Source organism: Carlito syrichta, unplaced genomic scaffold (assembly GCF_000164805.1).
Source record: "Carlito syrichta isolate Samal-C Ts95f unplaced genomic scaffold, Tarsius_syrichta-2.0.1 Scaffold303370, whole genome shotgun sequence".
In the NCBI taxonomy this organism is placed as follows: Eukaryota; Metazoa; Chordata; class Mammalia; order Primates; family Tarsiidae; genus Carlito; species Carlito syrichta.
Window position 1 is genome coordinate 145,359 of NW_007247466.1, and position 26,381 is coordinate 171,739.

Below are 26,381 nucleotides of genomic sequence, written 5' to 3' on the forward strand. Positions count from 1 at the left end.
CTGCGTGGTCATGTGTGTGCCGCTGCACTCCAGCCTGGGCAACAGAGTAAGACTCCAACTCAACAACAAAACAAAACAAACAAACAAAAATAGTTACATAATCAAGAAAGAAAACTGAAAACAGATGCCATGCTAAAGATGAACTATCAGTAACTTCCATGAGAGACGCTACTAGGTTTATTTGTACATCACTTAACTCAAGGCCTGGTATACAGGAGGTGCTCAATAAGCAGTGCTGAATGACTCAATGAGTGGAGGGATGGTTGAGACATATGAGTGACTGGAGAAAAAAGAACTGGAGTGTGAGCTTCTTATCTCAAGGAGTCATTAAGCAGATGCTCAATGGTCATTTGCTGGGCAGTTGATAGGTAAGATTCCTTCGCACAAGGGGTAACTAACTAGACTAGAGAATTCTCTCAGTCCCTGGAACTCCAATTGTAAGGTTGAGATCTAATACATCAAAGATGTAAAATTCATCACCTGGAGCAGCAAAATTCTTGTTCATACTTTGGGATGAATATGAAGTAAAGCTGTGAGGCTCTGCCAAGCCTCCTGTCTTCACCCCTCAACAAGTTACATGAGGCAATATGAAGAAGAAAGAGGGTGTAGTGGTTAAGGAGAAGACTCTGGAATTCAAAAGAGACATGGGTTGGAAGGTAAACCACTGGCAAAGATGAATACAATCTTTCTCCCATCTTTGAATGCACATCCTTTGCAATATGATGTGTTATATTCAGGAGGTGAAATCTATTTCTCTGCCCTTGGACCTGGGCTGACCTGGTGACTTGCTTTGACCAACAAAATGCAGAAGTGATGCATGTAACTTTGAGCCTAGGCCTCAAGAGGCCTTGAAGCTTCTGCCTTGAGTCTATCTAAATGTGCTAAAGTTTGTTCTAGCTCAAGGATCAGTAGAATCTGGCCCACAGGCCAAATCCAGACTGACACCTGTTTTTATAAATAAAGTTTTATTGGAATACAGTCATGTCCATTTGTTTGTGCATTGTCTATGACTTCTTTAATAATAAAACGGTGGGACTGAGTAGTTCCATCAGAGACTTGAATGCCCACCAAAGTCAAAAATACTTTCTGACCCTTTATAGGAAAAAAAACCCTAGAATACGCAGGTCCCAGTTAAATTAAATGAGTATAGCTACATGAGTGACCCCAGGCGAAACCAGCAGAAGAACATTCTAGCTGAACTCAGTCTAGATTGCATACCCATAGACTCATGAAAAAATATAATGGTGGTTGTTTTAAGCCACCAAGTTTTAGGTGGGTTGTTCTGTGGCAAGAAGTAACCAGGAGTGTTATAGCCATGGCTCTTTTATCAAATGTATATCGCGCTCAGAATTTGTTCTTCACATACATTTTTCAAGGCACACTACTTTAGTGCTGGCTGTCTGGCTTCCAACTACAGGTATCTGGATATCTCTGCCTAGGGGTTTCCTCAGAAGCCCTAGAAGGAGCTCTGCCAAACTGAGGAATGAACACACCATTTCCACCACACATATCCTTAACCAATGACTGGTAGAAGTTAGTGTATAAATATAATCCAGATCCCTCACCTTTTGGAAGAGGTGATTCTAGAGTATATGCTCTATGCTGTTTTCCAGAGTCTTCCTGAGGCATGACACTCTGGTCTTCTACTGACTTGCTATCACACCCTTTATTAACAACTTTCCCTTCCATGTCTAACTTTCCCATGACCTTACTGGTGTTTCTTGAGCATCTCAAATAAATTATTTTCACATGAATCCTTGTCATGGATTATGCTTCAAGGCAGAACATAAACTAAGATACTTTGTAACCTTAGACAAGTTTCTTTATCTCCCTAAACCTTAGCTTGCTTTACTGTAAAATGGGAATAATGGACCGGATGTGGTGACTCATCCCTGTAATCCCAACACTTTGGGAGGTCAAAGTGGGAGGATCACATGAGGGCAGGAGTTTGAGATCAACCTGGGCAACACATCAAAACCCCATCTCTAATTTTTTTTTTTAATTGGCTGGGCATGGCGGCATGCATCTGTAGTCCAGACTATTCAGGAGGTTGAGGTGGGAGGGTCGATCGAACCCAAGAGGTCAAGGCTGCAGTGAGCTATGATTGTGTCACTGCACTCTAGCCTGGGTGACAGACTAAGACCCTGTCTTTTAAAAAGCTGAGGGGCCAGGCTCAGTGGCTCAGTCAGTAATCCCAGCACTTTGTGAGGCCGAGGCGAGTGGATTGCCTGAGCCCATGGGTTCAAGACCAGCCTGGGCAACTTGGCCAGACCTCGTCTCTAAAATAAATAAAAAAATTAGCTGGATGAGGTAGCTCGTGCCTGTAGTTCCAGCTACTGGGAAGGCTGAGGTGGAAGGCTCACCAGAACCCAGCAGGTTAACACTGGGGTGACCATGAATGTATCACTGCCTTCCAGCCTGGGCAATGGAGTGAGACTCTGACTCAGGAAAAAAAAAAAAAAAAATGGAGGAAGGAAAGGAGGGGGAATGGTAAGTCATTGTGAGGACTTGAGATAATACCAGTAAAACACCCAGCACTGCTCTTGGTGGCGATAATGTACAGTTTGAATATTCCTAATGTAAAAATCCCAAGTCCATAAGATAAGACTCCAAAATCTGAAAGTTTTTGAGCACCAGCATGATACCACACTTGAACTCATGTGATGGGTCGCGGTCAAAATGCAGTCAAAACTTTCATGCACAAAATTATTTAAAATATTGTATAAAATTACTTTCAGTCTATGTGTATAAGGTATATAGAAAACATAAAGGAATTTCATGTTTAGATTTGGGTCCCATCCCCAAGATATATAGAGATATAGATATAGATATGCTAATATTTTAAAATCTTAAAAATCTGAAATCCAAAATACTTCTGGTCCCAAGCATTTTGAATGAGGGATACTCAACCTGTGACTTAGCTAGCCCAGTCCCCTCTCTGTTCTGGTGACTCGCTAAGCCCCACTCTAAACATCCAAGGCACTATTTAAGGACTACCAAATATCATCATGTACTTCATCACAATGTTTCGATCCACAATGGACCACATATATGGTGGTGATCTCCTAAAATTATATTATATTTTTACTATACCTTTTCTATGATTAGATATGCTTAGATACACAGACACTTACCATTGTGCTACAAATGCCTACAGTATTCAGGACAGTCACATGCCATATAGGCTTGTAGCCTTGGAGCAAGAGGCTAGACCATCAAGGTTTGTGTAAGTACAGTCCAGGATGTTGGCACAACGATGAAGTTACTTAACGACACACTTCCCAGAACATATCCCTTTTGTTAGGAGCTGTGTGACTTTACCACTGCAGGGAGGCCGAGAGGCCGAGGACTCCGTGAACTCAGTAACAGTGCGTGTGGGCTTCTTCGACTCCCCAGTCACGTCCCAGTTCAGGAGTCAGATCCTCGTGCCGCTGATCCATGTCTGGAGAACACTGTGGCTCCTGACTTCTGAGCTGGCACGCTGGGCTGGAGCCTGCTGCGTGCCTGACCCCAGGAACCTGTCCCTGACAGGAAGAAGGAATAGAGTCAAGGAAGTGTGGCAGACCTGACTCCAGACAATTAGAAAAACATCACTGAACCTCAAAGTAGAAGGTGAGCATGACTTCAACTCTAGCCTTAAAAAGAAATGGGAAAGTGGGGCGGGGAGGATGTTTTTCTTTTCTCCTGTAGTAGAGAACTCTGTCTACCCCAAACCCTGCTCTCCTTCTAATGGCCTATAAATACACACCTAAACCTGGAGAAAAAATTAAGAGCACACTTCCGCCTCGAGGAGCACGTTCCATTTGTTCTAGTTACTTCTGTTCTCACTTAAAGGTAAGCGCCTTAATTCTCCTTCCTCATAACCTGTCCCAAGACATTCAGGGGTGTACGTGGGGAACTGGCCTTCAGGGCCTGCTCAGAATGCTCAGCCTGTCCCCACATCCATTTGAAAGGGCTCTATCAGGCCCGAGGTGTGGCAGCAGGAGGTAATGAGAACAGAGCCCTGGATCCCAGCCAGGTCAGGAATAATTGCAAAGCTATTATTACACTGTAGGACTTTGGTTGGAAGTGACTATTTTAGAACCTGAAAACATCTCAACAACATCTTGGAGTCACACTTGGGAAAGCCCCTTTTTACCACTGTTGTCTTCTTGTCATGCAATAGGATGTCAGTGTCGGGGACATTTCCTACCAGAAAATCACCAAGGGCTCCATGTAGCACTTAGAGAAGCTTAAAAGGGTGCCATGGTTTAGAAACCTTGCCTCTGGCTGAAAATGCTATCTTTTTTTTTTTCCTAAAGACAATATTTTCATTCTAGTGTTTATTGAGTCAACACAACTAGGATGGTTTGCAGGCATGGGCTCTTCGATCACAGAACGTAAAGTCTTTGCAATGTATCTCTACATGGCCACATACGTAATCAAGGCCTTATCATTAGTAGATTCTTGGGGAATGTGTGGTGGAAAACAGAATGTGCTTGAGTTATGGAGCTGTAGATCTTCTTGTAGCTTCAGGATATCCAGCCTCTCAGAGCTTCTGTTTCATTATTTATTATTTACCACTATGATTTATTTCTTTGCTTTCTAAGACTTTTATTTTAATCTTCTTTTTTTTTTTTTGAGTCAGGGTCTCACTCTGTTACCCAAGCAGAGCACAGTGTGGCACAATCATGGCTCACCACAGCCTCGACTTCCTGGGCTCAGGTGATTCTTCCACCTCAGCCTCCCAAAAGCTGGGACTATAGGTATGCGCCAGTACACCCAGCTAATTTGCTTTTTAATACTTTTGTACAGACGAGGCTTTGCTACGCTGCCCAGTGCAGTCTTGAACTCCCAGGCTCAAGCAATCCTTTTGCCTCGGCCTCCCAATGTACTGGAATTACAAGTATGAGCCTGGCCCCTCCTAGGGCTTTTAGAAATGTAAAAGGATAAAAAGGGAAAAAAAATTTCCAGCACATAGTCTGTACTCATTGAATGTGAGTTCCTATCATGAGACCATCTCTGTGGCTCTTCATCTTGTAAGAAAAAGAATATAAGGGGGCAAGTATGGGAAAGCAAACATGGACTATTGGTTGTGCGTAGACTCTGAAGTTAGATATCTGGGTTCCAATACTAGCTTTGCTACATCCTAAGAGTAAGACCATGGCAGTTTACTTCATTGTTCTCTGTCTCAGTTTCCTCAACTGTGAAACAGTACAAGGATCCATCTCATAAGACTGCTATAGGGTTCCACAAATGCAGCACAAATTCAGTAGCCACTGGCAGAAGATGGCTGTTCCCATTAGTATCATCATAACTATTTAAAAATTATTATTATTGAAGACCAGTATTTTTTCATGCCTAGGAACTTGGGCCATCAATCATGAAGCAAGTACTTGGCAGTCGTTCAGAAAAACACAAGTCACTTCGTAGCATTCGGGTGACTGTGGGAGGGCACGTGGTTCCAGATCAGTACACCTCCATAAATATAGTGTCCTAACAATCCCCATGGGCCCCAATCAGTTGTGTAAAACTTGACAAAAGAAATGTGTTACCATTTTCTGCAAGGTACCAATGTATGGAAAAGGTTCTGCTAAAAAAACTAATTTGGACCAGAAACAAGGTTATCCGGGCCAAGCCACACTTTCATTTCTTTGCATCATGAATCATTGCTTTTCAAGTAGGAGACAATGGGGTGGATTGCAGCTTGTCACACCTGAAACTGCTCAAGACCTTGCATTAATGATAATGATAAATAATAATGAGGATCCAATAGCTGATAATGTTCACTGCTTACTCATGCCATATGCATTATCCACAATGAAGTATCTACTTTTTATTCCATATTCACCAGCCTTCCCTGTATTATCTCACTTGATACAAAGAAGGGGAGTTCTCTTATTGTCCTCATTTTGCAGGTAAGATGACTAAAGCTCAATGAGGTTAAGTAACATGCTCATGATCACACACTGGTATGTGACATCTAGGGATCTGAACACAACCTTGTGAGAAATGGGTGTCTCAAGGTTCATCTATATCGAAGCTCATATTTTGGATATGCCCTGACTGGCAGGGCATGGAGTGAGGAGACAGATTTGTGAAGAGCAGACTTCATTTATGGTTCCCTCCCTGTCCTGGGAAACTTCTAAAGAAGCTGGGAAGTGCTGAGAAGGCAGTAGTTTAATAATGCACTAATTCCTTGATCCGTCACAACTGAGAAGCAATTGACTGGGCAGAAGGATACTGTATATCCTGTGATGAAATAGCAATTAAAAGTCCTTCTATTAGCATAGGAATTTTCACTTTGCAAAGAGTAATATCCATGTCCTCCCATTGGTGCCTCTGTAGAGGCAGAATGAACATAAACACATAGAGGCACAAGAAGGGCTGGCAAGGAAGAAAAGGGTTTAGAAACCCTAATATGCGGAAGCTACACATGAATGATTATCCAACCCAGGCCTTTACAGATGTGATAAATACATACTGATTCACTGAATGACACAGTTATACTTACTATATTCTTATTTTTAAAGTAATAAATGATTTAAGGGTCCCCAGTAATCCATTAATGTATGCCTGTAACACTCTGTAGAAAATTTTCCAGAGGAAACACTTCATCTCATATAAGTCCTGGGTTTCTCACACACTGGTGAACAGTATCTCTGCCACTGCCTTGAGGTGTATGGAGGACATCTAAAAGAAGATTAGTAATAATCTAAGAAAACTCAAGTTGGGAAACCTACTGAACCTGAAGAATTATGATGTATAATACATTCCAAAGTCATCTAGCAGCAATGTTTTTTAAATACCCACTTTAAAAAATAGCATTGCTACCCAAACAGACTTTCGTTCCACACCAATTACTCCATTCACTAACATACAGAGTTTTGGAGTTTGTGGGATCAATAAGAGGAGGGTGTAAACCAGAGGCAGAAACAGTGAGCTGAGAAGATCTGACATGTTGGGCCAGTTCTTGCCAGAGTACTGACCAGGGGGGCAAGATCTATGCCAGCAATGTAAGGCCTGTTGCATTTGGTCATTAGCCATGGCTAGTGTATATTGTGGGGAGGCAAGAGACAGCAAAGTGCCCTTCAGTCATGCTAAGGGGAGCTTGGGTTTTGTCCTCTCAGCCGGAGCTTCAATGAAGAGATTTCAGAACAGAAGTGGCAGGATAAGATTGGTTTTCAAAAGATCACTCTGGCAGCGGTGTGGCAGTCAAAGAGAGAGAAGGCTGTCTCACTGCTGTGTTTGAAGACGACAGCACCGGCACTTCTGGCAGACACAAAGAGCTTTTTAGAACTGGGGACTTCTTCCACCGAATGCAGATCAGGAATAACTATGCCTGGCATTTGTATAGGCCCCTTTACTTCTAAAACTCTCTCTCTTTCAGTCCATCAAACAACAATCTGGGGAGGTGAGCCAAGTGGAATTATCCTTCATTCACAGATGGGGAAGCATCTCTAAGTAGCAACAGAATCACAGAACAATTTCCAGTTAGAGTAATTGCATGCTAGCTCTGCCCCATTTAAGATTGGAGTTTGATTTGTGTGGCTAGAAAAGGAAGCACGTTTAAAACTCTAGAGAAAACCCTCAATATCCATAAGTAGAAATCTCTGCTCAATAATAATCTAAAAAATATTGGTTTCAAAAATAAAGGACAAATAACTAGCACAAAGACACACACAACAGACCTGAAAACCAGGGGTTACTAGCTAAGGGATCAGCTTTGCAAATTTAAAAATATTTGATGGAAAGTATTATAATTTTGTGCATCAAATATGCATAGCTTTTAAAAATATGTTCAAATATGGAACTCAAGCTTGCCTAATTGTACACATCACAATTTTTATCAAACTGTGCTTGGATTTAGCTTTAAACCCATTCTGAAATGATGACATAACGCACATTCTCTGAATTACAAGACAAAGCCAGGGTGTCATTCAGGCTAAGTGTGAAGGTCTGAGCACTAGGGGAGCCAATGGTGTAACTCTCTATCTGAGACCAAAGGCATGAGAACCAGGAGAGCCCATGTCTAAGAGCAGTAGGAGATGGTTGTTCCAGCTCAATAGAGACCAGATTTGTCCCTCCCCTACATTTTTGTTTTATTTGGGACCTCAATGGATTGTATGATGGCTTTCTGTAATGGCGAGGGTAATCTTTCATCAGTCTACAGATTCCAGTGCTAATGTCTTACCAGAAGTAATCTCACAGACACATTCAGAAATAAAGTTTTACCAGCACTCTGGGCATCAGTTTGCCCAGTCAAGTTGACACATAAAATTAACCATCACAACAAGAGAGTGTCCTTCAGTCCCAGCTCACTCCCTCTTTCTGCACTTCCTCTAGAGCATACCTAAATAGTCGTGAAGTTAAGGGAGACAGTCAAATTTCTTTAACATACAGTACAACTCACATCTTGAACTTTTGATTTCAGTAGGATGAGCCAAAAAAGGATTGGGCCAGGTTTGCAACACGACTCTACATAGTCAAGAGAAATTCTAAGTGAAAAAAAAAACCAGAAAAGTTTTTAACGATCTTAAGCAACCTCCAGAGTGGGACAGCAGCATGTGTAGATTAAGCTCGGTCACTTATTTTCTCTGAACCTCAGTCACTGTATTATAAAATGGTCCGCAAGACCATAGCTAATCTTGTCCTAGCTGTATCTCCAACCTTATCTCTTACCATTTCCTTCCCTCAAGTGTTCACCATCTGCCACTAGGGAGATCTAATTGTCTCCTGGATGTGCCAAGCAAAATCCCACATCAGGGCCTTTGCTCTTGCTGTCTTCACTGCCTAGAAATAGTTGTTGCCTCAGGTATTTGTAGGCTCATTCACTCACTTCTTCCAAGTCTTTTCTCCAATGGTCTTTCTGTAAGAAGTCTTCCCTTGATTTCCATGTAGCACCTGCCACCTTTTTCCTCGCTATCTAATCTTTCTTGCCTGTTTTTTTTTTTAACCACACAGCATTTGTCTCTACCTGACACTATCTGTTTTCCTGTTTATTGTCTGCTCTCACCCGCAACTAGAATGTAAAATTCATGAGCACCAGAATTTTGCCCTCTTCCCTACATCCAGATCTCCAGAGTGCCAGCAAATAAGTGGAAATTCAATAAATATTTGTAGAAGGGAAAAAGGGAGGGAGGGAGGGAGGGAAGGAAATCTTGATGCTCTATTTTTTGGCATCATAGTTCTGAGTTATTTTTATTAACTGGTTTATACTGGGCAATTATTTGATTTAGATGAATAATAATACTTCCTTTTAAATGTTTACTTGTGGTAAAATACACATAACATGTAACTGACCATCTTTAACCATGTTTAAGTGTATGTTCAGTAGTGTTAAGTAGATACACAGGGTTGTGTAACCATCACACCATCCATCTCCAGAACTTTTCTGTCTTGCAAAACTGAAACTTTGTACCCCATTAAACAACAGTTCCCATTCCCCTCTCCTCAGTCCCTGGCAACTACCATTCTGCTTTCTGTCTCTATAATTTTAACTACTTTAGGAACTTCACGTAAGTGGAATCATACAATGTTTGGCTTTTTGTGACTGACTTATTTCACTTAGTATAATGTCCTCAGGGTTCATTCAAGTTGTAGCATGTGTCAGACTTTCTTTTTAAGGCTAAATAATATTCCATGGTATGTATATACCACATTTTGCTTATCCATTCATCTGTTGGTGGGTATTTGGGTTGCTCATTACTATCTTTTACATTTATAATACCTTTCTGGGTTTCAGAGCCTTTCCAAAAGGAATCTCATTTGGTCATATTCAATCACCAGAGGAATTCCACAGAGCACTTCAGAAGTCAAAAAGCGTCCATACTATTTTCCTGTTTTGAGGTCTCTAGTATTTTTTAAATAAAGAAATGCCCAATGGATTAAGGCCAGGGCAGAGGTCAAGGGCATTAACCCTGATGACACTCTGCCCAAAGCCCCTTTAAATCAATTACAACCTAAGTATAACAGCAAACTTCTAGGTAGCTACTGACTCAAGGTGAGCCCTCCAGCCCAGGTTTTCCGTTGTACTACTTCTAAGTCAGTTAAAGACATTCTAGAGTCACCCCGGTCCAGAAAATGATGTTATATTCTTAAATATTTACATTAACCAGATTAGTACCTTTTTTTTTTTTTTTTTGAGTTGAAGTCTCATTCTGTTGCCCGGGCTGGAGTACAGTGCACATGCACAATCATAGCAACCCCAGTGTCAACCTACTGGGCTCCAGTAATCCTTCTGCCTCAGCCTTCCAAGTAGCCGGAACTACAGGTGTGTGCTACCACATCCAGCTAATTGTTTTTTGTTTATTGTAGAGACAGGTCTCGCCAAGTTGTCTGGGCTGGTCTCGAACCCTTGGGCTCAAGCAATCCACTCCTCTCTCGGCCTCCCAAAGTGCTGGGATTACAGGCTGAGCCACCAAACCCCGCCCAGATTAGTAGTGATTTTTTTTTTTTTTTTGGAGTCTCACTCTGTCGCCCAGACTGGAGTGCAGTGGCTACTCCTGGCCACTGCAGCCTCGACCTGCTGGGCTCTGGCAATCCTTCCAGCTCAGCCTTCTAAGTAGCTGGAACTGCAGGCATGTGCTACCACACCCAGCTGAGCCACCGAGCCCGACCCAGATTAGTAGTTTTTACAGAAGAAAGTGCAATGCAACATACTTGTGCTAAAGCAAGATAATTACAGGATTTATGAAAAAATGAATATTAATTTCGAATGCACCATAAGTTAGTGTGGTCTAGAAATGGGGAAAAAAATCGAAAGCAATATAATTAACTATCCATCTTGTCAGTTTATCTAAGAAACAAAACCTCATTTGCTGATTATGTCAAGCATCTAAATTTGAGATTCTTTAGGAACATGAGACTTGATCAAATGACCCTTGTGATGTGACCATGCTAGGCCAAGAGATTTATCCCTAATATACAGATGGGGAAACGGAGCCTGAAGAATGTTATCACTAGTTTGAGATCAAAATAGAGAGGGGCAAAACTGCTACTCACATTCAGGTCTTCCAACATCAAGTTCTGAGTCTCGCCGCTCTCTCCCAGGCTGCTAAACAGCATTCCTGAATATAACAGGCCCATTTTTCCATGTTTCATTTTCTGCTTTGCTATTCAAAGTCATTCTATTCTGAACTTTCTTCCTACAAAACTCATATAAATGAGTGGGTTTTTTTGTTTTTTGTTTTTTGGGTTTTTTTTTAGCTCAAGTCATGAATATTTTTATATTAGCTTCTAAGCAATAAAAAAACACCTTTCCCCACAAAGTGGCCCTACATGCCACCTGGCAGCTCAGACCTCACTTTAGGAAATACAACTTAATTTAATGGGGTGCAAGGATGCATGCTTGGGAGGCATCCAGCATTTTAATATAAAGTTTCCGACCAGATGGTATTCACTTGCTCCTAAACTTGTATTATTGCATGACTTTTTTTATTATTACTATAGCAATAATTAAAGAGGTGAAGGTGACAGTTTTGTTCCATGTAGGGGTCAGTTCCCTTTATTCAAGATCTAAGATGTTATTGCTATGATTGGTCCTATTCCTTGGGCAGCCCCATTTCAATTTACAGGGTAGAACTGGGTGGATGGGTCAGTGCAAATCCATTACCAGGAAGCTAAACAGTGAGTAACAAGTCAGGTCAAGTCTTCAGCCTTTCAGACAAAACCCATTCTAGAAAATGAATGTGGTGAATGGTTACAAAGTAAGTTTTAGTCCTAATTCAAAGTTAATCAACTATTAATAATGAATCCCTACTATATGGGGGAGACCCAAAAAACAACAGAATTTACTTATTAAAAATATTGTGTGTTTATTCTTACATGTTTACACTTCAGTCACCTTCAAAGTACTCTCCATTTGATGCATTACACCGATCAAAATGCTTTTTCCACTGTTCAAAACAGTTTCTGAACTCGTCAATTTTGATGCCTTTCAGAGCTTCTGCTGTTTTTTTGTTTCACCTCTTCCACATGGGCAAAATATTTCCCTTTGAGGTCTTTTTTTTTCACCTGGGGGAAAAAATATTGCTTGGGGCAAGACTGGATGAATAGGGAGGGTGGGGAGGGGGTCAGGACAATTTTTGGTGAAAAACTGCTGAACACTCAGCACGGTGTGGGCAGGTGCACTCGTAAATCACCCATCATGAAACAGGCAAACATGCTGAAAGAATCTCCAAAAAAAAAAGAAAACTCACTAAAGCCAAATACAGCCTTTCACAACAATGCTAGCTGGTACACTGATGATGCCGATGGGTTCCTAGAATACTTACTTGGTGGGGGAAGCCTGTATTACAAGGGGCTCTCCCTCCAAAAGAAAATTCCATGATTTTGGGGGCCACTCTCATATTCTTGACACCATTCTGGTGCTATGGATACAGCAAGAATCAAGACAGACATTGTCTATGTAGAGCATTAACTAGAAACTGTAATAAGTCTATTGCTATAGTAATATGTCAATATCATGTGGTAAACAGTTATTATGTACAAAGGACTATAGGGGCTATAATGATCAAATACCATTCCTCCCTTGAATCCCCATATAGAAAGGAAAAAATAGGTAAACTCTCAAAAATTATATTATATACATGTATGCATAAAATGTTTAAATTACTGATTGACATTCTCCTAAGAGACTGGATAAACACTCAATAATGTTAGCTACTGTTATTATTAAGCATGCTTTCACAATGTCTCTGAAACGGAGCCACTAAGTTTCTTCCTTCCCTCCTTCATACATGCAAAAACAAGGAGGCATACTCTTAGAAAGAAAATTCCTAAAGACTAGTCTTTTTTGACTTTTTTGCAGAAAGGCAGAATTTATCTCCACAGCATTGCTGGGTGTCTGATGCCTAATAAGTGCCTTTCATTTTATTTGAACATGGGCAGAGACTAGCACTGTGTACTCTTTAGGGGAGTTAAGCAGAAATAAGTTTCATAATGTACTTTTTTAAAAGGTAAATATCGGTGATAAGCTAACTGAGAGAAACTAGGTCATGAGAAATTGGGTCACTATAAAGATTTCACTAAAAAGAGTTTTAAACTTCCCCACGGTAAAGTTTTTTGTTAGAAAAAGATAGCTCAGCCTTTGGACACAAGGTTAGTATATAACAGAAGCTAGTAGGTTCAAGTTCTGCCAGCATATGTATGTAGGTGATGAGATCATAAACTTGGGTGTCAGAGAGAACTTGCCTTGAACCCTGGCTCTGAATTTTACTAACTGGGTATTTTTTGTGAGTTGGGTAGTCTCTCAGATCCATAGTTTTATTGACTAGAAAGCAAAGATAACTAAGCCTACCTCAAGAAATGGTTGGGTAGATGAAATTAAATAATTCAGATAGAGTACCTAGTCCGGTACCTGGCTCATAATAAGAATATGACAGTATTGATGATGTGGATGTTGTTATTGATGATGGTGGTGTTGATGATAATGGTGATGATGAAGCAGAAAACTACTACGATGAAAATGTTGATAAGCGTAGTATTGATAAGTCACCCAACCCCTACTTTACTGCGTGATGCTATCCTGACAGCTGGTTTTATATATAGTTAGAAAGGTCAAGATATATAGATACATATTGACTTGAAAAGTAATATAATTCGATCATTACAGGACAAAACTCTTTGAATAGTGTTTCTGCTGCTACAGACAACTTGGAATGATCCCTCCAGAGTCCGTAGGCCTTTGAACAAGAGTTTTTGCCTGTAAGCTGGTTATTTGCTTTACAAAGCTAACAGTCCCAGAGGAGAACTCAACTTGGATAATATGGTGCCTCACTAGCACCATCTCATACCCAACTGAGTTAACTAGTCTGACGTGAAGGATGGAATGAAATCCCAAACTGGTCCCTGGGTTATTTTCTTTACCACAGAGCTGCTACAAAAAATATTTTTATTATTTGGATCCTTTTTTGTCCTCAGTGAATTTTCCCTTGGAATATTTTTCTTCCAATTATAATTGTTATTTGGGCGAAGGCTTGGGAAGGTGGTAACATGCCTTCTTGGGACTTGAGAATAAACACTCCATTTCATTGTGATGATCTAATGGACACAAAAATACAAATGTTGTAGAAAAACGAAGTCAGGGCAATTTGAAATTCTAAAGGGAGAGCAGCAAATAGTAAATTACTTCACTTTGTAACTATATCTCCTTTGCAGTGTGAAAAATATCCATTACTCTATGCATAAGAAATGCATATCTGCAAGACTCTTTATTTTTCACATACTTCAGAGGTTTTAATGCCCGTAGATGGCAGAATTTCAGCACACTGGATGAAGTAAAGGTGGTAAACAGCATGCAGCTCAAAATAGGCTAAGAGGAATCAAAGCAACATGTAAGCATTTGACACTACTGTCCAAGACGGCTTCTGTCTAGGCAAAGGGTTGCACTTAACCTGTAGCTATTCCAACTTAGTAAACTGTGTCTTAAAATCTTCACTCAGCAACTGGGCTTTTGAAAAAAACCAACAAATTTAAATGGAGTCAAGAGAATTTTCAGATAAGTATCTCATCATATGACATTTTTATTTAACATCAAGGATTGACTTAAAGCCAATCTAATATTTTTATTCTTCAGCCCTTAGTCATTCTGTGTTTTGTACATGATCACATTTTGCTAGGGGTGAGAAGTTATATGTTTCAATACAAATAATGAAAACCCTGGGAAATGCAAATAGTCAGTCATTCAAGGGATATATAAGTTCGTAGTGCTTCTCAGCTTCAAAATACTTCCTCTAACCATTCTGGGGGGACGAATGATACAAACTGAATTTTTAAATAATAATTTAATAGGGTGAAACAATAATTAGCACTTACATTTCTAATTGCCTGGCACTGTTGGGCTAAGCACTTTGCAGGCATATCTCACATAATTAACACAACTCTTTGAACTTGATAACTACTATGCATGAGAAGAATGATTTGTTGAGCTACCAAACGTCAGTGGTGCCATGGGAAAGGAACATCGAAACCTCCCAAATACTGAAAAAAAAAAAAAAATTATTTGTTTCATTTGGCACCCCCTAGTGTGAAAAACGGGGAAAGCAATTTCCAACCAAAACTACTTTTATATTTCATTCATTCATCATTCATTCATTCCACAGATACGCAATGATTCTGTATTTGTGCAAGACAGTATGATGAGTGCTGGTATCCAGTAAAGAATAAAACAGACCTGCTCCTGCCTTCAAGGAACTTATAGTCTAGTATGAGACAAATAACAAAAATAAGATTTAAAATATGCAATCGCAAATTATGATGAGGGCTTTATGAGAAACAGCCATGGTCCTGTGATAAGAAGTAACAGGAGGATCCTACATGGGTGAGTGTTGAGTCAGGATACAGAACACTCCAGGCAGGGAACAGCATGTGTGAAGTCGCCAAAGTGCACAGAGGTTAGATATATTTGAGAAGAATTCCACCATGGCTGGAGTACGGTACGAGAGACTCATAGGATCAGGCTAGAGAGAAAACCAGGATCCATGAAGATGACACAGCTGAAAATATCTGTCCTAAGTATAAAGGGAAGCGAGTAAAGAGTTTAGACTGGTACATACATTGATGAGATTCATTTTATGTGAAGAAATCTCTGGCTCTCTGTGAAGAAAAGGCTTTAAGGGTACATGTTATCCTTAGTGGGGAGAGACGTGTGAGAATGCTTAGCAAGAGTTAAAAGGGGAGATGATGATAATTTGGCCTCAATCAGAGGCCATCTGGGCTGAGAGAGATGTTGTCCCCATGGGACATTTGGCAATGTCTGAAGATATTTTTGGTGGGGAAGAATCCTACTGGCATCCTGGTAGGATAGGAACAGGGATGCTGCTAGCAATCCTACAATGCCCAGGACACTCCCCACCCCACCCATCAAAGAATTGTCTGGCTTCAAAATGTCAACAGTATAGAGGCTGAAAACCCTAAGACAGATGTTTGGCAATAGGGATGGAAATGAGTAGATGAACTCAAATTTTTGTCCACACTGAAATGAAGAGGACTTAGTGACAGATGAATACAGAAGCTTGATGGGAAGGGCCTGTAGGTGGAGCTAGATTTGCAACAGGGAAGAAATAAATAACACAAATTTGAATATGTAAATTTGAGATAACTGTGAAATAGCCAAGCAGAGACATCAAATAAGTGGACTTACTGAGTCTGGAACTCATTCATAATCATAATAGGAATAAAATTTGTTGAGTAGTTATAATGTGACAGGCATCATTTTAAGAATTTTTTATTTTATTCATCCCTCTGACAATAAAGATCAGCTTTCACTCTTTGAATCGTCTTATACATTTAAGTTTCCAAGTTGTAAACAAAGGCTATCATTCTAGTCTTCAAAAATTTCCCTTCAACATAGGAATACATTGCTAAAAGCTAACCGTAAATATTATGCGTTCTCTAATAAAACAGAATATGTCAGTAAGATAAAGCAACCTATGATGCCATCGAAAATATGTAAAACTATAGTTATCTGGGTTCAAAAAAACTTTCACTGATTTTACTTTAGAAAATATCCTAAAATTGTCTGTTCTTTATTGTTTGTGGTTTGAATAAAACAGCAAAGTTCTGACCCAAAGAGAAGAGTATTTAAGAAATATAAGCATGATCTCTAGAAGCAATTAAGCATTCCAAAAGAGCCTTCTGCCATTTAATATTCTTTCAAAGCCATCTGGCCCTCCATTTTCTTGGCCAAATGATACAATGTCTTCAAAACACATTTCCAGCATTAGCAGATGCCACTAACTAAAGTCAGGAAGCCTGAAGGACTCAAACAACCGGGTTTGAAGTTATATGATATGTAAGTCAGTCTGTGATACTCATGATGGATGTCTGGGAGCAGTTTTGCTTATTTAGTCTGAGAGAAAGAATCTTAAATAGCAGGGCTATGAAAGCTCATATTGTTAGAGTGAGTCCTCCTGCGGTTGTAAGGTTCAGCTAGACCTTCGTAAAATGGGACTCCAGTTAGGAATTTGTGAACAAGGCCAATTCCTGGTAGAGTATATTTGTAACTTGGCCCGGGCCTAAAGTTTCAGGTCAATTCACACTAAAATTACAAAATAAAGTACTTTGTGCAGTTGAGAAGGAACAACTTTGCTCAGAATCTAGGAATACAAATGATTTGTGATCCTCAAACATCTTGGAGCAGTCTATCAAAGATTTTTCTCCAGTTCCACTCCACAGAGAACCTGATAGAATTATGTCAGGTGAAAAGCAGCACTGACAAGCATGAGTCCTTCCTTATCACCACTGAAGCTACTCATCCATCTGCAAGGATGACAAATAAGATTTCAAATTGCATACTGCAATATATTTTAGGTCTTGTTGAGTTCCAGGCGTTCAGAAGAAAATCTTCTAGAATTTCTAAATTCTGGAGTTGGCTAGATCATACTGAAAACCCCTTCCTTAGAGTCAACAGACTTTCCTGCTCCTCATTACACAATTTTCTTAGCTGTTCTAAAAGTGGCTTAGGGATTTTTTATTCCCAAGGGAGGAGGAAGAGGGTTAGGAAGCAGAGTAACTGCAAGATAAAAAAAACATAGTGCTGTGTCTGCTGGTCCTGGTTTCCATCCCACTACTGAAATTAGCCACATGGGCTGGACAATTTCATTGCACCTAGATATCCTCCTCCAGTGTCTTGTGGCAACTTGCAAGGGAAGATCAGAGATCTGAGATCAGAGATCAGAGATCTGAGATCAGAGATAAGACTCTCTTACTCATCTTAATAGTTTCAAACTGTATTTTACACTGCCTATATAATGTTTTTTGATGGAAACTTCAAGGTAGTGTACTATACTAACTTGCAACATGTCCTTTATTTTTTCCACCCATCCTTCTGAAGGAGAATATTTTGGGGGGGGAGGGGTTGTATCCGTGGCATTTGCAATCCACAAAAATATATAATTGATAAATTATCGATAAATATGCAAATCTACCATTGAGGAATGTAAAATATGAATTCACTAAAAAGATTAAATTCTACTAATTGTTAAGACCTATATTCTCTCTCCTCCTACCTCCTAAACCAAATTTTTAAATTATGTTGACTCCTGATTTTGTGTCTCTGGTATTTACAATTGAATATCATTAGCTACCCCTGGGACACCTGTATCCTGTAGGTTGGTTGAAAACTAGTCTAATCCATGTATAAACAAAGAACTAAACTTGACTGAGTTCATACTCTGAAACTGGCTCTATGTGAGGTTTTTACACCTGGTGGCCAACTCATTTACTTAGTAATGTGTAATGAACTCATAGACATTTGTACATGGTGGTAGATGGTTTTCTTTAACCATGAAAGCATTGCAAGCTTATTAAAGAAATGTAGGCTAAAATGAAAACAAGCTGAGAGGAACAGTATATTAGTTTGCCTGAGCTACCATAACAAAACATTACAGACTGGATGGCTTAAACAATAGAAATATGTTTTCCCACAGATCTGGAGGCAAGATTAAGGAGGCATCAGCAAATTTAGTTTATTCGGAGTCCTCTGTCTTTGGCCTGCAAATGGCTACCTTCTTGCTGTGTCATCACATGGTCTTTTCCTCTGTGTGTGCACATGTTAAACACAAACTTTCCTCTTGTTATAAGGACACTGATCATATTAGATGAAGACCCACCTATATGACCTTCTTTTTCTTAAATTACCTCTGTAAAGGCTCTATGTCCAAATATAATCACAGTCTGAGATTCTAGGGGTTAGGACTTCAACATATGGTTTCTGAGGGAACACGATCCAGCCCATAATACTTCTGCAAGATTAGCAATTACAAGATCTAGTCTTGTTTCTTTCCTGCTAGGATGTTTGATTAACAAGGAATCTTCCTTTAAAAAAAAAAAACAGAAAGAAAAAACACAGATGTGGTTCCTCTCTAACACTCCTCTAGCCTACACTACCAAGAAGAAAAATTTTTTTGAAGTTATTTTCTTCATTTGGAGTATCAGATCACATCTGCATTGGGCATGTTTTCAAATCTTGGGCAAGATCTCAGAATAGCAAGGGGCACAACTTTTGCACTACATTCCTTTAAGAAATACCCACAGACTTGCTGCAATTTCAAAAAAAGAAAGAAATGGGGGAAAAAATGCTGCTGCTTAAAAAAAAAAAAGAAAAATAAATAAATAAAAGAAAGAAATGCTGCCACTGACATATCCTTAAGGCCATTCTTTCAAACCAGTCCCCTGGTACTTGATGCCATTTTGACAGTCTCCTAATTGCTGACCCAGTTGGGCCCCAGACCAAAAATAAACCCTATTTTCTTTTTGGGACCTGAGTGTAGCATTTTCTACCAAATCAAAACACCTAAAATCCTCTCTGAAATTAAAATAAAATAAAATAAAACAGTCCTAGTTTTGTAAAGATTTTGCTAAACACCAGCTACCTAAACTTGGATGTAAAAAAGAAGTCACTTTTAAGTAGAAACAGTCCAGTGAAGGCTCTTCTTTGAAGAAATGGCCACTAGCTCTTTTGTTCTTTTATTTTTGCAGGAGACACGGTGAGAGATTCTGTATCGTTTTCCATATCTTTTTGTGAAATCTAATCCTGTTTTGCTAGAGGTTGCCTTCTCTGTTCAGTTTGCCATGCCAGTGGGGGTGAAAAGTTGCATTTTAACCTAGCTTAGAGCTCGCTTGAGTTTATTAACATGGTACTACTGAAGAAAGTCAGTCTCCCTGGGACTTCCCTTGTTCCCAGGTGAAATATCCCCTTTCCCTGTGATATGTTATCATAAATATAATACCAAAAGATTATTATATTTTGGATGAAGTGACTGATTTTGAATTTCCTGGCACTACTGAAATGAAAATAAAAGACTACTCAATCCTGTAATGGAAACACATTTGGAAAGCCCATTTTTCTTGTGGATGGTGATTGTATGGGTTGAAATGTAAGACTCTGAGGTCTTTTCATGTTTCGCTACTCTTTGCAGGCAAATGCAGACCTGGCTCACCTGCATGGGACACAGAAAGCCTCCCCTTTGGTCAGAAGCCTGACTGCTATGGATCAGCCTTGAGACAGAGAAGACAGACTCTATTCTTTTGATCTTCTTCCATTCTTCCCATTACAACATAAAAAGAGAAACCCCAATGACAAGCCAAATGTGGTCATGTCAGGCCAATTAACTTTCTCCTCCCCATGACCAAAGGTTGTACTAAAAACCCCTACGGTGCTCACTTTGCAAGAAACACAGCTCACAAGGGACAACATTTGAGAATGGATGGATTTAGGGAAAATCCCTAGAAAATTGAAGCATAAGCAATTACCTGCCAGTATAGGTTGCTAACATCAAATCTATTTAGCATAATGGCAACTTGAATCATTTGTAAGGCAATTATTTATTAAATGTCTGTGTTCTCTTCTAAAATGTAAGCTCTATGATAGCAGAGATTGAATGAATTAATGAAGAACTGAATGAAAAATGAATAAAAGCACCATAGAAAAGTACAGGGCTTGGATGTTAAAGCCTTATGTATGAATCTTAAAGGTTTAATTCTTTCATCACAAAAGCTGTGTTTTTTGTTTGTTTGTTTGTTTTTAATGATGCCTGTGTTCCTTACACAATGCTAAATATTTTAATCTTCACTTTTCTCCTCTGAAATAAAAATAGCGAATATTTTTCGAACAGTTTTCTGAGTTCCTGACTCTTAGATAACCAACCATTCCACTTTGCCAGGGGTTGAAAGGGTTCCTAGGATATGGGGTTTAGGGTCCTAAAGCCAGGAAAGTTCCAGAAAAACTGGGATGAGTTGGTTAAGCTGCAACACTGAACTACTTTTGATTTCTGCTTATTTAATCTAACCCTCAAAAAAGTCCATTTAAATAAATAGATATTTTTATTACCACATTTGTTCAAATGAGGCTATGGAGGCTCACGCATGTTAAGAAACAAAAACTCAGGACTGCCTTAGTGGAGAGTTCCAAGACTAGCCATCGTGGTGCCACCCTGTCTCCTACCAGCAAAATGGGAACCACAGTATCTGACTTCATGAATCTCACCTGGCTATTGGGATGACAGTAATAAGTTCATGTGTACAATTTGACTGTCTGCAAAGTCCCTTCTCATTCAACCCTACAGTTAAGGAGGGCAACTAAAACCAAGTTACAGTCAACCTCAGTTGATCTCCATTAGGAATTTCATGGCCCATTACTCTGGGCTCTGGTTTACCATTTCCTTGCTTCTGATTTTAGAGAAGACACACAGAAAATAAGGGAGGCGGGGAGAGGGAACACAATCTTCATTAGCAAGTTATTTCCTCCAAAGGGACTTTTTAATCATTATTATAACAAAACACATTTCTTTTTCCAAAGTCTTTGCTAATGTTGAGAGAACAATTTTAACTGAAGAATAAACGAGTGCCTTAAACTGGTGAGCTTGTAGATTGCCTATCAGGTCTAAGGATTCATGGCTGATTGCATTCTTTTTCTTTATCTCTGAGAGTTCCCTAGTCCTCCACCTGGGATTACCCATACTAATATGTATTTTTCAGTTTAGCCAAACCCTGACAATAGGAAATTTAATAAGCTGAGGGAGACAGATGTACTCAACAAATATAATAAGACTTTTCCCAGTAGTAGGTCAAGCAAGCTTATATACTTTAATTGAAAATAAATGCCTTAACTACATACCAGACTTTGAAGAAAATAAATTCGTTTTAAATTATAGTTGTTGAGGTATTATATATTTTTAATATGTGATGACATTTTTGAACACCTCTTTAACTCCCCGTTGCCTTTAAAATTGGGCACAAACACCTTATCTCGACTGTCAAGACTTTCTACAACACACTTCCACCCTTTCCCCCAATCTTCTTGCCACACTGGATTCCTATACTGTCTGATCTCCACCTTTATTCAAGCTGTTGCTTCCACATGGAACCCCTTCCCTATTCTTCATCGCCATCTGTGAAATATGTAATGAATATCTGTTGTTCTTTGCTACCCAGCATCCATTTCTCCCCTCTTTCAGTTTTATAGCACCTTTTTTTTCTTTTGGAGAATTGCTCCTGTCCGTGCTCAATCCATGGGTTTGATGGGTCTGGGCCTATCTTTGACAAAGTGGGATTGGGATCCAGACCTGTATATTGTATATTTTGCTGGATTTATCAGGAGATAGGAACACTTTTTTTTTTTGCTGGAGTGATGAAGCTGGTGACAAGGTGAGACTGAAAGAGCTGGTAATCATCCTTATCTCTACAAGAAATAAGCCTATCCGAAAAGAAAGCCACCACAGGGTAAAACAACCAAGAGTTGGAGAGACAGCTCTCTAATAATATCCTGAGATAACCTGGATCCAACTATGGCTGAAGCAGAATAACCCTTTTTTGATCAGCTATGCCAACCCATTTTTTTTTGTTTCTTTTGTTTAAACTAGTTTGAATTAGGCTTCACTCACTAAAAACTGGAAAACAAACGTGTCTTGACTATGCAAAATGCTACCCATAAGCATGGATTCATCTCAAAGGTCATCAAATTTCTAAAGCTTTCCTGGTCTTAAAAGAGGGATAGTCTTGATCACCCAAAGATAGTTATCACACTAATTTTGTTCAGAAGTCAGGAAAAAACTGAGTCAGTAAAGGTAGAAAAGTTGTAACTGAGAGAAAAGACATAAATATGTTTCTATATCTTCAACAATGTGATTACTATTAATTATAATGTGCATAAAAATCACCATATAGTCAGCAAGGCATAGATTTGAAAATTAGGTTTTTACAAAGGTATGGTATAAGAAAAAATATATTTGGACTTTGTCTCTGGTTCCTGGTACAGAATGGGTACAACTCTTGGAATTTCCTGAGTGAGAGGAGTAGTTTTTACTATTCATAAAGAAGCCCTTGTGATTACATCTGTGTTTATGCTGATTAGTTGATTTAGGGTGGGACCTAGATAGCCTCAGGATGGGACTGTCACCAGAAACACCAAGTGATTAGATGGCTGGACCTTTCAGCCTCACCCACAAATCTGTGGGAAGCAGAGGGAGAGTGAAAATAAAGCTCTATAAAAACTCTTCAACAAGAAAATTTGATGAGCTTCCAGGTGAGTGATCACATCAACCAGATGCTAGGAGGGTGGTGCATCTGAGAGGCATGGAAACTCTGTGCCCCTTCCCCGATACCTTGCCCTATGCTTCTCTTTCATTCGGCTGTTCCTGAGTTGTAGACTTTATAATAAACTAATACTAAGTAGACTATTTTCTTGAGTTCTGTAAGTCATTCTAGCAAATTATCAAACCTGAGGAGGACATGGGAATTCCACATTTATAGCCAGTCAGCCCTAGGTAAGAGAGGTTTGGGACTTGAGATTGTTATCTGAAGTGGGGACAAGTCTTATGGGACTGAGCCTTTAACTTGTGAGATCTAATGCTAACTCTGGGTACACAGCGTTGGAATTGAATTGAATTGCAGTACACCCAGTTGGTGTCCGTAGAATCAGAGAATTGGTTGTTGGTGTTGGAAAATATCCCAGAAAAGGACTATAAATTCTTCAGGAAAAGAACAGTGAGGAAACATGGGTTTTCCCATCAGACACCTGGATATGATCTGTATTTCCCAGATTTGACTCTGGGGTAAATTCCTTAATATTTGCAATCCCCCATTTCTTAAGTAAAATGACAAAAATTACTAGCAACAATATTGTTGTAAGAATGGAATGAGAAGACAAATATAATATGGTTTCTTAGTTAAGGATAACTGCCCAGCTGCTGCCACAGAGATCCATAATACCAGTGGTTTAAGCAAGAAAGACATATATTTCTCTCATGTAGCAAACAAGACACAGTAATCTGGAGCTGGTTGGTAGCGTGTCAGTAACTCTGCCATCCCTCCTATGTTGTTCCCATCTTTAATTGTCTGAGGTGACTTTCCACCATGATCTCATTTCAACCAACAGAAAGGGAAAAAACAAAAGATAGCATGCTCCTTTCTTTTAAAGGCATGAAGAAAGTTTTCCACATCGATTAGTTGGTCACATTTCATAGGACAAAATGCAGTCACACGTCTAATATGCAACCACATCTAGCTATAGGAGAAGAAATACAATATTCATTCTTAGCATCAATGGCTCAAGTAATATTATGGGTTTTTTTAAAGTATTATTACTATAGGTAAAGGGGGTAACTGATATTAGGGGATAAGATTCATTTAGATCACCAGGCAGATTTCCTTGCACACTGGCATTACCTCTTTCCATCTCCATTTTACTTACAAGTGTATTGAAAATTCTTAGTGGTATTTTCTGGCTGTTGGTGGATTTGTTAATAAGTAAAGGCCATCTGAAGAGCAGCATGAAAATGCATAACAGTCATGATAATCCAACTCTTAAGGATTTATCCAAATGAAATAACACAAAGTAGAAGCTGTTCATTCCAATTTTATCCAGAAGAACACTATTGTAAAGTCTCGATGTTCCACACAAGACCATAAAGCATCCCTTCCATTCTGAGAACAGCTTACTAGAACATGGAAGAAGGAGTCCTTCAGTCCTGATGGAGGGATCTGGGCTGCACAATAGGGTATCCCCTACAGAGGTCAACACTGATCCATGCTGATACTGTTGTAAGGTACTGTCATAGAAGAGTTTGAAATGGGAGACAAAAAAAATCAGAAGTGGAGAGGCAAGTCTACTGCAATGCTTGGAGCACTGTCTACAAATCCATGCACTCCTCAAAGCTACGTGCTTCCTGTTTTTAATGCCTGGTTGTTCAATTATTTATATGATTTAATTGATTTATGTTAGCAAGAGAATTTTAAATACATTGTCAACAATCCAGAAATGACTATGAAAATGACAGAAAAATGCAGCCATACCACTGATAATAATGTATAAAAACACAAAATTACAAGAAGACAGAAAATAATATTTATCTGTACACGAATTAGTAAGTAAAAGTAACAAATACATCAAAGGACATTATCAAGAAAGTAAAAGACAACCTACAGAATTGGAGAAAATGTTACATCTGATGTGTGATTGGATGTTGGAAAACATCCCAGAAAGGGACTATAAATTCTTCAGGAAAAGAACAGTGAGAAAACATGGGCTAGTATTCTAGTATTTAGAATATATAAAGAACTCCTGCAACTCAATAACAAAAAGACAATCTAATTTAAAAATGGTGAGTGGATTGCCTGAGCCCGCGGGTTCGAGACCCACCTGGGCAACTTGGCGAGACCACATCTCTACTATAAATCAAAAATCAGCCGGGCGTGGTAGCTCATGCCTGTAGTTCCAGCTACTCGGAAGGCTGAGGCGGAAGGATCGCCGGAGCCCAGCCAGTCTGGGCGACAGAGTGAGACTCCAACTCAAAAAAAAAAGGGAAAAGGATTTTTTGAATAACCACTTCTCCAAAGTGGATATACCAATGGCCAATAAGCACAGGAAAAAAGGCTCAGCATCATTAGTCATTTAGAGATACGCATATCAAAACCACAATGAGGTACCACTTCACACTCACTAGGATTGCTATTTTTAGAAAATGGAAAATAACAAGCGATGCAGAGAATATAAAGAAACTGGGCACCTTGAACATTTCTGGTGGGAATTTAGATAATTCAGTCATTGTGGAAAAAAGTTTGGCGATTCCTTTAAAAGCTTAACTTAGAATTACCATATCATCTAACAATTCCTCTCCTAGACACATACAGGAAATAATTGAAATCAAGGAGTCAAAACAGATACCTGGCCAGGTACGGTGGCTCATCCCCTTAATCCCAGCACTTTGGGAGGCTGAGGCAGGAGATCACTAGAGACCAGGAGTTTGAGGCCAGCCTGGGCAACATAGTGATACCCTGTCTCTACAAAAATAAAAATAAGATAATGAGCCAGGCATGGTGGTGCACACCTGTGGATACAGCTACTCAGGAGGATGAGACAAGAAGTTCACTCAAGTCCAGAAGTTTGAAGCTGCAGTGAGCTATGATTATGCCACTGCACTCCAGCCTGGGTAACAGAGTAAAAACTCATCCCTAAAAAAACAAAACAAGCAAACAAAAACAGATTATATGTACACAAATGATCATAGTGGCTCTATTCATAATAGCCAAAATACGGAAATAACTCAAATGCCCATCTCAGATAAATTAATAAACAAATGATGATATACCTAAACAATATTATTCAACCATAAAAAGGAATGAAGACAAATACATGCTATAGTGTAGATGAACCTTGAATATACGGTATGTGAAAGAAGTCAGACACAAAAGGCCACATATTGTATGATTCCATTTACACGGAATGATCAGAATAGGTAAGTCCACAGAGACAGAATGCAGACTGGTGGTTGCCAGAAGCTGGGTGAAGAGGGGGATGGGGAGAAACTGCTTAATGTGCACAGGGTTTCTTTTGGGGGTAATGAAAATGTTTTGGACCTAGGTGTTGGTTGCACACAACATTATGAATGTACTAAATGCCA

At 39.4% G+C, this 26,381-nt stretch overlaps 1 protein-coding gene across 1 annotated transcript in view; it reads left to right on the plus strand.

The window, feature by feature from the left end:
• The first annotated feature begins 587 nt into the window (after window positions 1–587).
• ADAMTS9 (ADAM metallopeptidase with thrombospondin type 1 motif 9) overlaps window positions 588–26,381 on the plus strand; it is a 216,135-nt gene continuing 190,341 nt past the window's right edge. Inside the window, exons 1-3 of the mRNA XM_021712572.1 lie at window positions 588–656; window positions 3,330–3,554; window positions 3,875–4,018. Coding sequence (XP_021568247.1) covers window positions 588–656; window positions 3,330–3,554; window positions 3,875–4,018 — 438 coding nt within the window. The remainder of the gene's footprint in view (window positions 657–3,329; window positions 3,555–3,874; window positions 4,019–26,381) is intronic.